This window comes from Alligator mississippiensis, chromosome 1, assembly GCF_030867095.1.
Source record: "Alligator mississippiensis isolate rAllMis1 chromosome 1, rAllMis1, whole genome shotgun sequence".
In the NCBI taxonomy this organism is placed as follows: Eukaryota; Metazoa; Chordata; order Crocodylia; family Alligatoridae; genus Alligator; species Alligator mississippiensis.
In genome coordinates, this window is record NC_081824.1 from 238,073,532 (window position 1) to 238,087,520 (window position 13,989).

Here is a 13,989-nt window from a genome sequence, read left to right on the forward strand (position 1 = left end):
TGAAAAACTAAAGAGCTCAGTCTCTGTAGCTGTTGTCAAAATAAAGATTGAGAGGTGACTTGAATTTGAATAATGTAAAAATACCTTCCCAGGGAAGAAAATGCTGGATACCAAATGGCTCTTTATTTAGTGGTGAAAGCTATAAAAAGGACTAATGGCTGGAAGCTGATGCCAGAAAAATTCAGTTTGGAAATAACCATATGTTTTTGTTGGTGAGGTTGATGAACCATTGGAGCAGACCAATGCTGGAAGTGGAGTATTCTCCATTTTTCATAGTTTCATAGTAGCTAGAGTCAGGAGGGACCTGAACAGATCATCTAGCCTGAACCCCTGCCACAGGCAGGAATGAATGCTGGGTTCACAAGACACCAGACAGGTGATCGTCCAACCTCCTCTTGAATTTGCCCAAGGTAGGGGTGAGGACCACCTCCTTGGGAAGTTGGTTCCAGATTTTGGCCACCCTAACTGTACAATATTGCCTTCTGATCTCTAACCTAAACCTACTCTCCATCAGCTTATGACCATTGTTCCTTGTCACCCCAGGTGGTGCTGGGGAGAAAAGAGCTCTGCCTATTTGCTGTTGATTTCCCCCCTGATGAGCATGTAGGCAGCCACCAGGTCCCCCCTCAGCCTCCTCTTGCTGAGGCTGAACAGGTTCAGGTCCTTCAGTCTCTCCTTGTAGGACCTGTCCTGCTGCCCTCTCACCAAGTGGGTGGCCCTCCTCTGAACCCTCTCCAGGCTGTCCACATCCCTTTTGAAGTGCGACCGGATGCAGTACTCCAACTGCGGCCTGACCAAAGTCGCGTAGAGGGGGAGTATCACCTCTCTGGACCGGCTTGAGATGCACCTTTGGATGCATGACAAGGTATGGCTGGCCTTGCTGGCTGCGGTCTGGCATTGGCGGCTCATGTCCATCTTGGAGTCAATAATGACTCCGAGATCCCTTTCTGCCTCTGTACTTTCAAGAAGGGAACTCCCCAGCCTGTATGTATGCTGTGGATTCCTTCTCCCAAGGTGCAGCACTCTGCATTTGTCTACGTTGAACCCCATCCTATTCTCGTCTGCCCACTTCTGTAGCCTGTCTAAATCTAGTTGCAGCCTCTCTCTCCCTTCAAGTGTGTCCACCTCGCCCCACATCTCTTGGGCTAAGTACAGATAGTCAAAAATCCTGAGGCAGAATCAGTTCAATCTGGGCAGCTGCATAGGTTGAACCAATAACCAACTGAACTAACATTCAGTTTTCAATTAGGAAAGGCAGGGGGAGGCCTGCACTGACTCAGGCCAGTAGGCAAGGGGTGCTTGAGTACATCTCCCAGACCATTGCCAGCCCAGCCAAATGTCCCCAACCCCCTGCTGCCCCACACAGGGATTTAAGGAGCCTCCTGTCGGGGTGCTGGCCCACTTTGGGGGAGCCTCCTCCTTCGGGGGTTTCCCCCAGCCTCAGTTCCCCAGCCCAGGCAGCCCTGGGGAGCTGTGCCCCTGCCCCTGAACAGGAGGGAGGAAGAAGCAATCCTGGTTGGGTGCCTGCCTATGCAGCCCAGCATGGGGGCACCTGGGAACCCCTATCTTGGGGGGCTTCCCCCCACCCCAACCCAGGGATCCCCATCCCTGAGCAGCCCCAGGGAGCTGAGGGGAATTCTTCCCCTCCCTAACCACAAAGCTGCTTGCAACATGATGCACTGAGTCACATAGTCCCTATCTGGTTCCCCAGGTGTTTGGTGACTCATCTCAAACTGCCCTTTAAATGTCTTTCTTCCTAGGTTGATTACCAAATCCACTATGCTCTGGGGAATAGTGCCTCCCCCAAGGCTGTCCTCATGACTCATGGCTGCCTGAATCTCCGGACTGGCACAGGCTCTCAATAAGTGATGCCACTCCTGGGTACTCAGGGTTTCACATTCCACTAGTTAGGGATTTTTGTAACCATTGCCTCAAATTCCTAATGTTAGCAGGTCCCAAGGTCTTGCCCTGGGCAACTAGATCAACTCCACTAAGGGGGGAACCATTACGTATGTGGCTTCCCTGTGCGTCCCAGGTGACTGAGGTTCGAGTGATGTTACTCACCTCAGGCACCAGATCACTCTCCTTCTCAGACTTAGGGTCCTTAGGGGAGGGATCTACTGTGTCCTCTGGGTCTCCCCACATTTCCCCACCCCAAATGTCTCCCAGGTTGAAGGGGATGTCTGGGTCCCGGTCTTGGTCTCCCCAAATGACAGCTACTACCTGCAGACTGTGCTCCTGGAGTTCTTTCTTTAAACAATTGATGATATTTATGCAGGGGCCGTGGTTTACTTTAGCTCCCTTCTTGCCTTGATCTTTAGCCATGGTCTTCCCTAATTTTTGTAAGCCTTCTCAGCTAGCCTTTTCCTGGCCCAAGGATTCCAATTATTGGGCATTATCTTGATTTACCTTTCTCATTTTTTCATTTTCCAAATTTCGAGACAGTCCTTTTAGAGCCTGATTGCTGGTTTTCAACTGGGTACATTTATCTTTTAGAATTTGGATTTGCTCTTCTTTCTCCTCAACTTCTGAGGCTTGCTGAGCTTTTCCCTCGATTGCTGTTCTTATAACATGCCACAGTAGCCAGACCAGGGCACTGTGTTGCCTTTGAGTCGAGGGTTTTTCACAAAGGCAGAATGTCTCAAATTGGGCTTCATTGTCTCCTGTGGAGAAGCCTGGGGTGCATACATCCTCCCTCCATGGACTGGGTCCACCCCTTAGGATCTCCTTATGGAGAGGGGAAATTTCCTCCCTCCTTACCCACTTGGCCTCCCACCCCACCCTTGGGGGTCTTTGTTTAGAAAGAAGACATCTCCCTCAACATACTTCAAACCTGTTGGTTTCCTTGAGCCCTCATGCTCCCAATGCCTCAGGAATTCCCTAACCAATTCCCACGCCCTCGTGGACGTGGCCCTCCCCTGTCCCGCAAGTCGCACGTGGGTTCTGTCTGTCTCTGAAGCCTGCCCTTCCCTGTCCTGCAGACCAGGTGTGTATCCCACTTCTTCACGGGCGTGGGTTTTATCTGTTCCTGACCCTGAGCCTGTCCGTTCTTAAGGCCTTAGCTCCCGAATTCCAAACAACTCCACTTCTCTGCGGACGTGGGTTCTATGAGGTGGCACAGCCTCCACGCAATTATCAACTGTCGCAACTATCAATAATCTTAGAATTTTGCCACATTCTCCACCAGATAATGTTGGCTACAAAGGACCAACTCTCAGGATTATCATAAATTCTAGTTTATTGGATGGGATGTGAAGTTACCAATAAAATCATAAATGCAAACTTTGAGTTATGAGTTGTCCTGGTCACATTAGCACACACACACTCACTCATTCAAACCCATATAGTATAGTGTATAGTAGCTGCTGTAGTGATTGTGAGAGCACTGGTGTCAGTATATCTACCTATCTGAGGCCCGGGAGCCTGCTGTCGATGGTCAGCTTCCTTCAAGGCAATGTCTTTTCCAGAAGGGGGTCGCCTGCTTGTCCTTCTTTCTCGGTAGGTCAGGTGCTGGATGAGAGGACACCCCTGAGGGTCACGCTTCACTGCCTTTTATCCCTTTCTGGCAGACTTCTGTGATCCCACAGCATCATCTTGACTGCCCAGTCTGGAGGTTGCTGTCCCACATGTGTCTTGAGTAGTACCTGACAGCTGTTAGTCACAGTCACTGGGGGTTTTGTTCAGTGGTGTAGTTTTGGGAGTCAGTTTGTGATTTTGATTAATTAACAATGATATTGTTAAGGGTTGCAGGAATAGGGTGGGTGCTCAGTCCCAGAAATCAGTTCCTTGGCTTGATTAGCCTAAAATGGCTTGTAGAGTAGAGTTTTGTAATGGTAAGTTCCTTTTGCTAGGCTATTGTCATTTCATTACATACTGATTACCATACATACTTGGATTCACTTAAGGGACCGCCCAATATAGCAGATTTTAACAATGCAGTTTCAATGCAGTTTTAACAATGGTCCAGGATGTAACTTCATTCTACAGGGAGTACATTCCTTAGGGGTTTAAAAGTATAAAGTATAAAATACAAAATGCCATGGTAAGGATGAGACAGATGGAATATAAAGACCCCACACTTGGTAATTGCATTCATACACAGGTTATAAAAGATTCTCACAATGGTTTTAGCATGTGATATATAATAGGTGAGGTGGCAGATGTTCAGAGGCATTAAAAAGTGTTTGTAGGAGCATCCAGACAAGCACACACGTGCCTCTTGTAGTGTCTCAAAGCCGTTGAGGCATGTGGGAAGAAAAAGCACATGGCAACCAAAAATGTTCCCTGCGCTGAATACTTGCAGCACGGTCTCTAAATTTGATACCTGGAAATTCAGGTATCAAAAAAACCCCACGGAAAAAAGCAGGGCAAGGAATGCTTCTGCACCTTCCAAAGAGATGCTTTGGCAGGTGGCCAGAGCATTTCTATGGTTGCCCCTTGCCCCGGTGCTTCACCATGCTGCCTCAGCATGTGGGGTAAAACCAGCGGTGCAGGCTGCAGTGTGATCCGGACCAGGCTCCAGCCTAGTTATAGAGACTGGGGCTGGGGATGGAACTGGAGGGGAGAGTGAGCCTGTGACGGTGCAGGAGACGATGGGTGGGTGGTGGGTTGCTTGGGAGGAGTGGGTGCCATGCCTGTCCCCTGTATGGCCGACTGCCCCCTGGCTCCCCCAGCAGCTGTAGCCGTGGGGTGCTCAGGGCCTTCCTGGCACAGCCCCCCCCCCCCCACAGCACGGTGTAGTGCAGCTCTGGCTGCCTGGCATCCAGCGCATTTTGCAGGCCTGGCCTGTGGTCATGCGCCTTTGGGCAGCCCTGGGCCACTTGGGCTGCCATTTGGGGTCCCAGCACCACTCGCAGGGGCTGCATGTTGCACTGGGCTGGGTCCTGCCTCTGGAACCAGCCCAACCTGATGGCACGTGGAGCATGTGGAGGCAGGACTCGGTTTGGCGCAATGAATGGCCCCTACGAGTAGTGCCAGGACCTCTGGTGACAGCCAGAGCAGCTTGGTGCTGCCTGAAGGCTCACAGCCCCAGTCTGGGCCGGGCCCGCAACATGCAATACAGGGCAGTCAGTGAGGTGTGCAGGGGGGCTGCACCCTGCGGGGGATGGAGGGACCCATCTCTCCTGGGCAGCCCCCCCACATCCACAGTCTCCCCCACAATTCAGCCACAAACCCCACACCCCCAAATTACCCTCACAAGCCCCTTACTCACATACCCAGCCACAAACCCCAAACTCCCGCACTCCCCTTCTCCCCACATCCTCCTACAAATCTCATACCGTGTGTGCCCAGCCAGCCACATGGGATTAGATGGGACCTGCTGGCAGGAGCTGCGGCTTGCAGGAGCACCTGCCACCCTGCAGCCCTGCCTCATGCCCACCCCAGTGCTGGGACCTGTAGACCCACCCTGTGGGGGCTTCTGGTCCTAGGAATCACTTTGGAGATGTGATGGGTTGGGAGGGGTGGAGGTGACAGCAGGGTTGTGTGAGAGAGAGAGAGAGATGGGGGTGGGGGAGCGAGCGTAACAGAAATGCCATTGTCTATGTCCCTCTCCAGAAATCTGTCCCTGTCAGCTTGGAACACTGGGGTCATATTCCTAAGGGAGGGGGGATTTTCTTCCCTGCCTATGTGACAAAAGCCTGGTACCTAGGGTGTGGTCCTTCTGGTCACATGAGTGAGGAGAGGGAAAAGCCCCTGCTCATCTGCCCAGGTAACCAGTGATGCTTTTTAAATTGGTTGGCTAATTGCTGGCTTGTATTGGACTGGACTGCTGAGGTCAGAAAGGCTATATAAGGGCCTGGTCCAAGAAGAAGGAGAAGCCATTTTTCCAGCATGGCACAAGCATCAGGACACGGGGAGAGAGTCTGATCCATCTGAAATGCTCTCTCTCTGGAAATCTCCAAGCCAGATCTGTACCATCTTCTGAATGATACTTGTAAGTGTTTCTAGAGAGCTAGTCAGCTCACAGTGATGCATTTGCGTATCAAACGGCTACCTCAGCCAGACTGTTTTGCTCAATGGTAATCCCTTGATAGTACTCTGCCTCTTACCCTATTTTACCTCATCCTGTTGGGAGCAATAAAGTTCTCCTTTGTGACTGGTGTAGGAGACTTATTGAGGGTTGGGTTTAATTATGCGTAGGAGGCCACTTGGGTCAGCAGACAAAGGGAGACTATCCTTTTTGGCCCCCGACTTGGGGAAGTGCCCCAAGTTCTTGTATTGGGTCGAGTACCCATAGGGCTATTAGGCCTGTGTTTCCCTGAGGACACAGGACCCAGACAGTCCCTTCTCGGGGTGGTGGCAGCACACGTTACCCTGGACTCTGCGGTGGGGCTCGAAAAGGGGTCTGCTAGGGCTTAGGCGCCCCTGGAGAGACACGTGGAGTCCAGAAGGTGGGCGGGCGTGGTGAGATGGGAGGCTCAACGCAGGAGCTCCCCCTACTGGCCCGCCACACCTGCTGGCAGGAGCTGCGGTTTGCAGGAGCACTTGCCACCCTGCAGCCCTGCCTCATGCCCGCTCCAGTGCTGGGACCTTCAGACCCACCCTGTGGGGGCTTCTGGTCCTAGGAATTACTTTGGGGATGTGGTATACTGGGAGGGGTGGAGGTGGCAGCAGGGTTGTGTGAGAGAGAGAGATGGGGATTGGGGGTGGGGAAGTGCTCCAGGTAGGAGAGGCTGCCAGACCCAGGCTTAGAGCCCCTCTGTCCTCCTAGAGTAGCCTGTGCAGGGGGAAGCTGGCCTGGGAGGAAAGGACCCAGCTCAGTCCCCAGTCGAGGGCTTCTCAGGGACAGCATGGGGCAGAGAGCAGAACAGCAAGGGCTTGCACTGCTCAGAGCCCCAAAGTAGTGTGTGGGACAGCTGCAGCTGGACTCATGTCCTGGTGCTGGGACAGAGTTGAGGCTGGGAGGGAGCTAGTGGGGGCAGGCAGGGGCTGCAAGTCAGGAGTGAGGGGTCTGGGTGGGGGGGCACTTTGGGTGGAGAGTGAGGGGCAGGGGCAGAGCACTGGCATATCAGTGCTGCTCAGCACTGCAGATGAGTGAAGATGGTAGGGGCAGCTCTGACTTTTCTATGACAAAAAACCCAAAAGAAAATGCTAAAGGGTATATATTTAGAATTCATTTTATGATGACAGAGGTGTACTGGTAGGCTTCCAAATGAAAGACTATGGATTTTGGTTATTTTAATGCAAGAATTTGGGTTTCTTATCAAAGAATTTGCAATTTTTAAACAGGGAACACCAGGATCTCTGCTGGTGAGAAAATTGGCAAGACCCGGGCCGAGGAGTCTGTTCAGAGCCAGCACTGGGGACCCAGCTGGAGGGCAGACGGAGTGGCTGACCTGTTGGCCATTTGGGACCGAGAGGACATGCTTTGACAGTTCAAAGTGGGCCACTGCAAGGAGCACATCTTCTGGGCGATAGCTGCCCAGATGGCAGAGCAGGGGCACCAGGAGGCATGACAGTAGTGCTGCCCGACAGCCAGTGGTGCAGCCATGGCCCACTGGCAGGTGGCCCAGAGGTGCAGGAGGCTCTGCTGCAGTGCGCATACCAGTTGTGGCCATGCAGTCCCCATCTAGGTCTGGCATGTGCACAGCCATGGGGCCATAGGACCAAGAGTGGGGATGCTGTCGCAGGTGACAGCAGGTTACAGCCAGGCAGCAGCCTCCGCTGCCAGACTGCTACAGTGCATAGAGGGTGCAGGGGCCACTCCAGGTTAGGGCTGCTTCAGCAGTCCAGCTGGCACAAGGGGTAGTGTCCCCAGATACCAGATGGCTGGGCCTCAGAAGCTCCTATCTATTTGTAACATTCAAAATACCATGGGCCCTAAGGCCCACCCAGCTAACGCGTAGCCCCTATTGTATGGGGGCTAATGGGTGAAAGTTACAACAAAATGCTTGATGCAACTAATGAAAAAAATAGGATACAAGTGTCGTGTGGGTCAAAGGGTCAAAACGTGAAAATAAGTGTGTCTGAGGGGGACACCAAGCAGAGCCCCCCCCAGGCTGCACCCACAGGTCCTCAGAGGCGTCCAAGAAGCCAGTGGACGCTGCCCACTGGTGCTCTGCCTGAAAATGTGCACACACAAGTGAGAGGAAAGCGGCCCCACAGTCTCTGGGCACCTTCCCGGTTAGAGCCTCCTTCCTGGTCAAGTACAGGGCCCGCTTGGCCATGGCCAGGAGGAGGTTGACCAGGAGGTCCCGGGACATGGTGGAGTGACCAAAAACAAAAAGGTGGGGGGTGAAATTCAACCAGAACCTCAAGAGGAGGTTCTAGATGTGGAGATGGAGGGGCTGCAGCCTGGCACACTCGAGGGTCATGTGCACCAGGGTCTTCCTCTGCTGCCGCTGCACAGGACCTGGTCAACAAAGGCAAGGGCATCGGGAGGTGGGGCAGATTTCACCTCCTGGACCAGACGGCAGGTTGCATGTGTCATGAGTAGACCCATGTGATGGGCCAGTGCAGCGTGGTCCACCCACTCCCACCTATAGTAGTCCAGGAGGTCTCCAATACAGGTGACACCAGCCAGGATCAACCTCTGTCACAACTGGGGTGCCTCTACTGTTGGCACCTCCAGCTGGGAGTTCCAGAGGAGGGGCTTAACAAGCAGGTCAGCGCCCTAGGCAACTATTGTGGGGGACCTGGATGTGGAGACCAGCCTTCAGGCCCAGAGGAGGTCCTGGTAGAAATCTGGCAGCCCTTGCAAGTCCTGCAGGGAGAAGCCCCTCAAGCTGAGGTGCTGCCAGTCATATTGGAAAGCACACCCTAGGTGGCTCCATGCTGCGTGGCTGCCAACACCGTATAGCAGTTGCTGTAGGGCCTGAAGGTGGAATGCTAGGACCTGGCTGCGCAGGCAAACCAGGCCCTGGCTGTCCTCCTGCAAGGGGAGGCTCAGGACCTCTGCAGCCACCCAGTGCCATCCCAGTGAGCAAAACTCGAGTGCCCGTATCTGGAGTCCCTCCAGGACCTCAGGGGGCACAGGCAGGGTGTGTAAGAGGTGCCAGGGCATGGACAGGACCAGCTGGTTTAGCACCAGCACTCTCCCATGCAGGGAGAGACATCTCAGGAGCCCTGCCCATGCCCGGAGCCACTCCACCACCTTTACCTCCAGCTGGTGCCAGTTCTCTGCTGTGGAGGGGTCTGTGGGGAACAGGTAGACCCCCAAGTAGAGCAGCGAGCCCATGCTCTAGTGGATCCCACAGAACATGGGTGTGAGTGAGCCTACCTGCCATCCATCACCCACCACCAGGCCAAAGCTCTTGACCCAGTTGACCTGGGCAGAGGAGGCTGCCGAGTACAATGCCTGGCAGGCTTCCATCTGCACCAGGTCACCTGAGTCCTGGACCATGAGGAGTATGTCGTCAGCATACGCTGACAGGACCAGCCGCACTGCCAGTTCCCAGAGCATCAGCACTGCCACCCGCTTCCGCAGGAGAACGAGGAAGGGCTCCAGGGCCAAGGTGTACAGCTGGCCTGACAGTGGGCAGCCTTGATTCACCCCTCTCCTGAATGGGATGTGCTCTGCCAGGGTCCAGTTGAGCTTGACCAAACACTTGGCAGAGGTGTACAGCACCTAGAGAGCCGGCACGAAGTGGGGCCCAAAGCCAAAGGCCTGCAGCATGCCTGTGAGGTACCCACGATCCACTCTTTCAAATGTCTTCCGGTCCAGGGATAGGAGGGTGAAACACGGGCCCTCCCAGCGCGCTAGCTCCAGGAGGTCCCAAACCAAGTACAGGTTGTCAAAGATGGAACATCCAGGCTCCATGTATGTCTGGTTGGGATGGATCATGTCCATCAGCATGGACCGCAGGCACAGTGAGATAGCCTTCACTGCCACATTGTAGTCCATGCAGAGGAGGGACACAGGACACCAGTTCCTCAGGTCATAGGGATCCTCTTTCTTTGGCAGGAGGGTTAGCATGGCCCTTCGGCAGGACAGGCGGAGTTCCCCACCACAGGCAGATTCGGCTCAGACTGTGGCGAGGTCTGGGCTGAGGATATCCAGAAGGCCTGGTAGAACTCCACAGTCAGCCCAGTGATGCCCAGTGCTTTGTTGCCAGGCATCAGGTGGAGGGTGACCGAAAACTCGGCCAGAGTGAGAGGAGCTTCCAGTCGGTCCCGGTCATCCATGCTGACCTGTGGGAGTCCCTCCCACAGGGTCTGACAGGCTTTGGCATTGGTTGGATCCAGGGAAAAGAGCTCTTCATAGAAGGCCCATGCGTGCTGGCGCATCTCACCTGGTCCCCTGCCTCCTCTCCAGGGCATAGAAGAAGCGGGAGCCATGGTCCATTTCCTGAAGGAGCTGGACGTGTGAGCAGACAAACGCACCATGGGCATGGCGGTTGTCCAGAGCACGAAGCTCTTCCCACCTCTCCCGACACTCTCCGCAGAGGGATGGGTTGCTTGGGTCAGTGGCCAGGTGCCTCTCCAGTTCTAGCAGTTCCTGCTGGCGGTGCTCCTGCACCGCCTCCCTCTGCCGGGTGTGCCCCTGGTATAGCTGTGGCAAAAAAGCTGGATGCGTGTCTTCATACCGGCTGAAGATCTGGGAGGAGCTGGGCAGGGTCAGTTTGCCCCAAGTGGCACAATTTGCCCCGCACCAAAGTACACGTTCAGGCATGTTTGATGAGGCAAAAATCTCCAGCACAAATTTGTCTTGCTCCTGTATGAGCTGCTGCTGCAAGTGGGGGGGGGGCTGCAGTGGTGTGGTCCACAGCTACTGTTGTGAGATGGTATTCATCAGCTGGTCCTGCATGGCTTTGTGGTGGAGTTGCCAGGCTCTTGCATGAGACTCACAGCTGAACAGGATGTGGCACAGGGTCTTGCTTTCATAGCTGCACCTCTGGCACTTCTGGTCTCCTGTGGCTGTAGCGATGGCATCGTTGAGTGGGAAGCATTTGGGACAGGCCCAGTGGATGAAGTGCCTGTCTGCAACATGTGTGAAGTTCCCTCAAGGCATAAAGTAGTTGCTGGCATCCCACTTCAAGGTGACCTCAAAGGTTTTTGCCCTGGTCAGGTTTTGCCTTCAGGTCACTGAAGTACTTGACCTGCACAGCACCCTTCAGAAACCTCTCCAGGCAGATCCTGATTCAGTGGGTAACAGTGATTCAGTTGATAGTTGGGCCTGAACTCACCCTCCAGTGACCCACTCAAGAATGTGTCCAGGTCCTTGTGTGGTGATCCTTTTCTTGGTTGTTTCCTTCAGAGCATTGGCAGTGATGCTGCTTGCCAGGTTATTGGGACAAAGTTAGGAGGCAGAAGGCGCAGGTGATAATATAGAGGTCTCCCATTCAGGAGATGTTGGCATCCCCCTGCCAGTAGGGGATGTGCAAGATCTCATTGCTGCAGGTACATCCACTTAGCTAGAAGTACATCCACTTCTTCAGGAGCTGCTTGATTTCACTGTCTAATTTCTTGAGAGGTGTTTTGGGGGATGCTGAGCCTCTTGGGACAAATGAAATGCGGGGAATGAGGAACATGCTCAGTTCGAGGCACACTGCGCTCACTAGTCCATAGGCCAGATCTGGTCTGTTGGCTCATTCTCTCCATGCTGGGTTGGTGTGGCTTGAGCCCCATCCTAGCCCCCTTTTAATGACATACTTCTGCCACTGTTACGGCACACTAGTGTGCCACTGCATGCCCTTTAAAAATCACTGATCTAACCCTCTTTGACTGTCAGGCAGTTATTGTGTTAAGAAGCTTTCCAGTCAGAAATTGTCCAAATGTACTTCAGAAGGAAAATGCATCAAACGCATACCAAAGAAGATGCATTAACTTGTTAGGCAGATGTCTGTTTGAGGGAATAGGTCTGTCCTCCTTGAACAAAATAAAGAATTAGATGAAGGAGACACAATTAGGTATTTAAGGAAAAGTCTCTTGGTGGAAGAGGGGAAGGATGTTGAGTTTAGAGAAAAGAGCAAAGTAGGCTGGAGCATTACCTTAATAAGCTAGCAGGATTGCTAGCTTGTGGAAGCACAGAGATCACCAGGAGCCTGCTTCGTTTGGGGAAGCAGCAGAGATATTTCTGGTTTTGTTTTGTATTTGTCTCCAAACTTTCTTGCTTTATATTTTTCTGTCTTGCATAATAAATCTGTTTTGGCTTTTTACCTTCTATTTTGTTTGGTGATGAGTGATTTCAGGGTGGCTGGCAGCAGTTGGCTTTTTGTTCCTTCAGGGGCAGCCGGCCCATTTTATTTTGTAATCCCAGGGAGTCTTAGGAGCCTGGGAGATAGTTGTCCACAAAGCTGTAAGGTCCAGACGGACTACTGGTTAGACAGAGATTTACTAGGAGAAGAGTTGGCCCTGAAGCAAGATTCAGTCAAAGTCCCAAGGATATGTTGTAGAGCAGTAGAGAGAGACTCTGGGTCTCTGAGCTCACCTCTTGTCATGGGCTCACCCCATGACAAGACCAAGGGATTGACATATATTGAACAAAAATACATCAATATATTTGGTAATGTTGGAGTGAGGGTTGTAGCTATGATGGTCCAGAAATTATGCGAGAGAGACAGATTTTTTTTTTTAGGTTGATACATTTTATTGGACCCTACTGCATTGTTGGGGAAAAGTTAGACAGGCTTTTTGAATGCAAAGCATTCTTCATCAGGTCTGAGGAGGGAAACATGCACAGTACTAATTAAGAACAATAGGCAGAGCTGTGATATTGAAGAAGGGAGAAATTCTCAGGGGTAACAGACCAACAGTTAGCAGAAGAAATTAGCCTCCTGTATAGTGTCTGGACTATCGCAGCTAAAACCATAATTTACACTATCACAAGAAAAGAGGCTTGAATACTGGGAGAACCTAGTAGCTTTAGTAGCTTGAACCTGTCAAAAAAGAGGGTTATTACCTGTATCACATTATAGCACAAAATATATTTGTCATTCTTAAAATCCACAAGACGATTTAAATCGGGGTCTCAGTTTAATTCACAGACATCATATATTACTAATTTTTTACTCAAAGAATTATACTCCAACTGAAGGGTGATGCCAGGCTGTAACCGAGGGCAAAAGAACTTGTAAAGATGTTAGCAAGTTCTTTAATCTTCATTCTTACTGGATTTGAAAATGGCACCCCAAATTTTGAGAGTGACAAAATTGTGTTGAGCAAACTTCAGTTATGCTTCACTGGTTCTCAATATGTATTTGTTCAGGTACATCAGTCCCTACTTTGTGCAATATGCTGGAAAGTTGAGAGGCCCTGAAAACTCAAGCCTTGTGAAAAATCATATGGAAGAATTCCTTCTTGCATGTAGTTCCCTTTGGCAATGAAAAAAAGAAATGGGATAAAGCAAAAGCTGTGGAACTTCTGAGCAAAAATAAATTATAACTGAGATTGCATGGAAAATGTGATGTTATGTTTATAAATCATTCCTGCAATTTTTACTTCAATTCCATATGATTCTGATACTTGAAATTGTTTGCAAATTTAGCACAGTTAGCTGTTTAGTTACTCTGTGTTTTTTGTCTTATGCTTGCTTTCTTATAGAATGCATTTAAACTTTCTGCTGATGGTGTGCATTTCCCTGTATTTTGTGTTTCAGTTTGAAGCTGCTTGGGTGCTGACAAACATTGCCTCTGGAAATTCCCTTCAGACTCGAATTGTGATTCAAGCAGGAGCTGTCCCCATCTTCATAGAGCTGCTCAGCTCAGAGTTTGAAGATGTACAAGAGCAGGTAAAGATTAAGAGTTGTGGTTCTCTTTCTTTCTAATTTGAAATGGGATCAAGGGCTGCTTCATAAAATAATCAAATGCTTCTGGAGAGGCAAATGACCTGATGGACAGTTACTAATTCTTGTGATGCAGATTGACCTGTTAGTGAAAGCAACTGTAATATGCCCTATTTTGCCTTTTGCTAGACTGTCAAGGTAATTTTAAGTGGCTTAATACATCTTGTCAGTGAAATAGGGATAACATTTCCCTACCTTCTGACGAGGTTGTGAAGCCTACCTGATGTTTGAAAAAATATTTAGAAATATAAAATATTAAAGCTTCT

General features: G+C 51.3%; 1 protein-coding gene across 2 annotated transcripts in view; it reads left to right on the forward strand.

Moving 5' to 3' along the window:
* KPNA1 (karyopherin subunit alpha 1) overlaps window positions 1-13,989 on the forward strand; it is an 89,692-nt gene that overhangs the window by 26,520 nt on the left and 49,183 nt on the right. For both annotated transcript variants that reach the window (XM_059720321.1, XM_014598217.3), the window contains one exon: window positions 13,538-13,669. In XM_059720321.1, coding sequence (XP_059576304.1) covers window positions 13,538-13,669 — 132 coding nt within the window. The remainder of the gene's footprint in view (window positions 1-13,537; window positions 13,670-13,989) is intronic.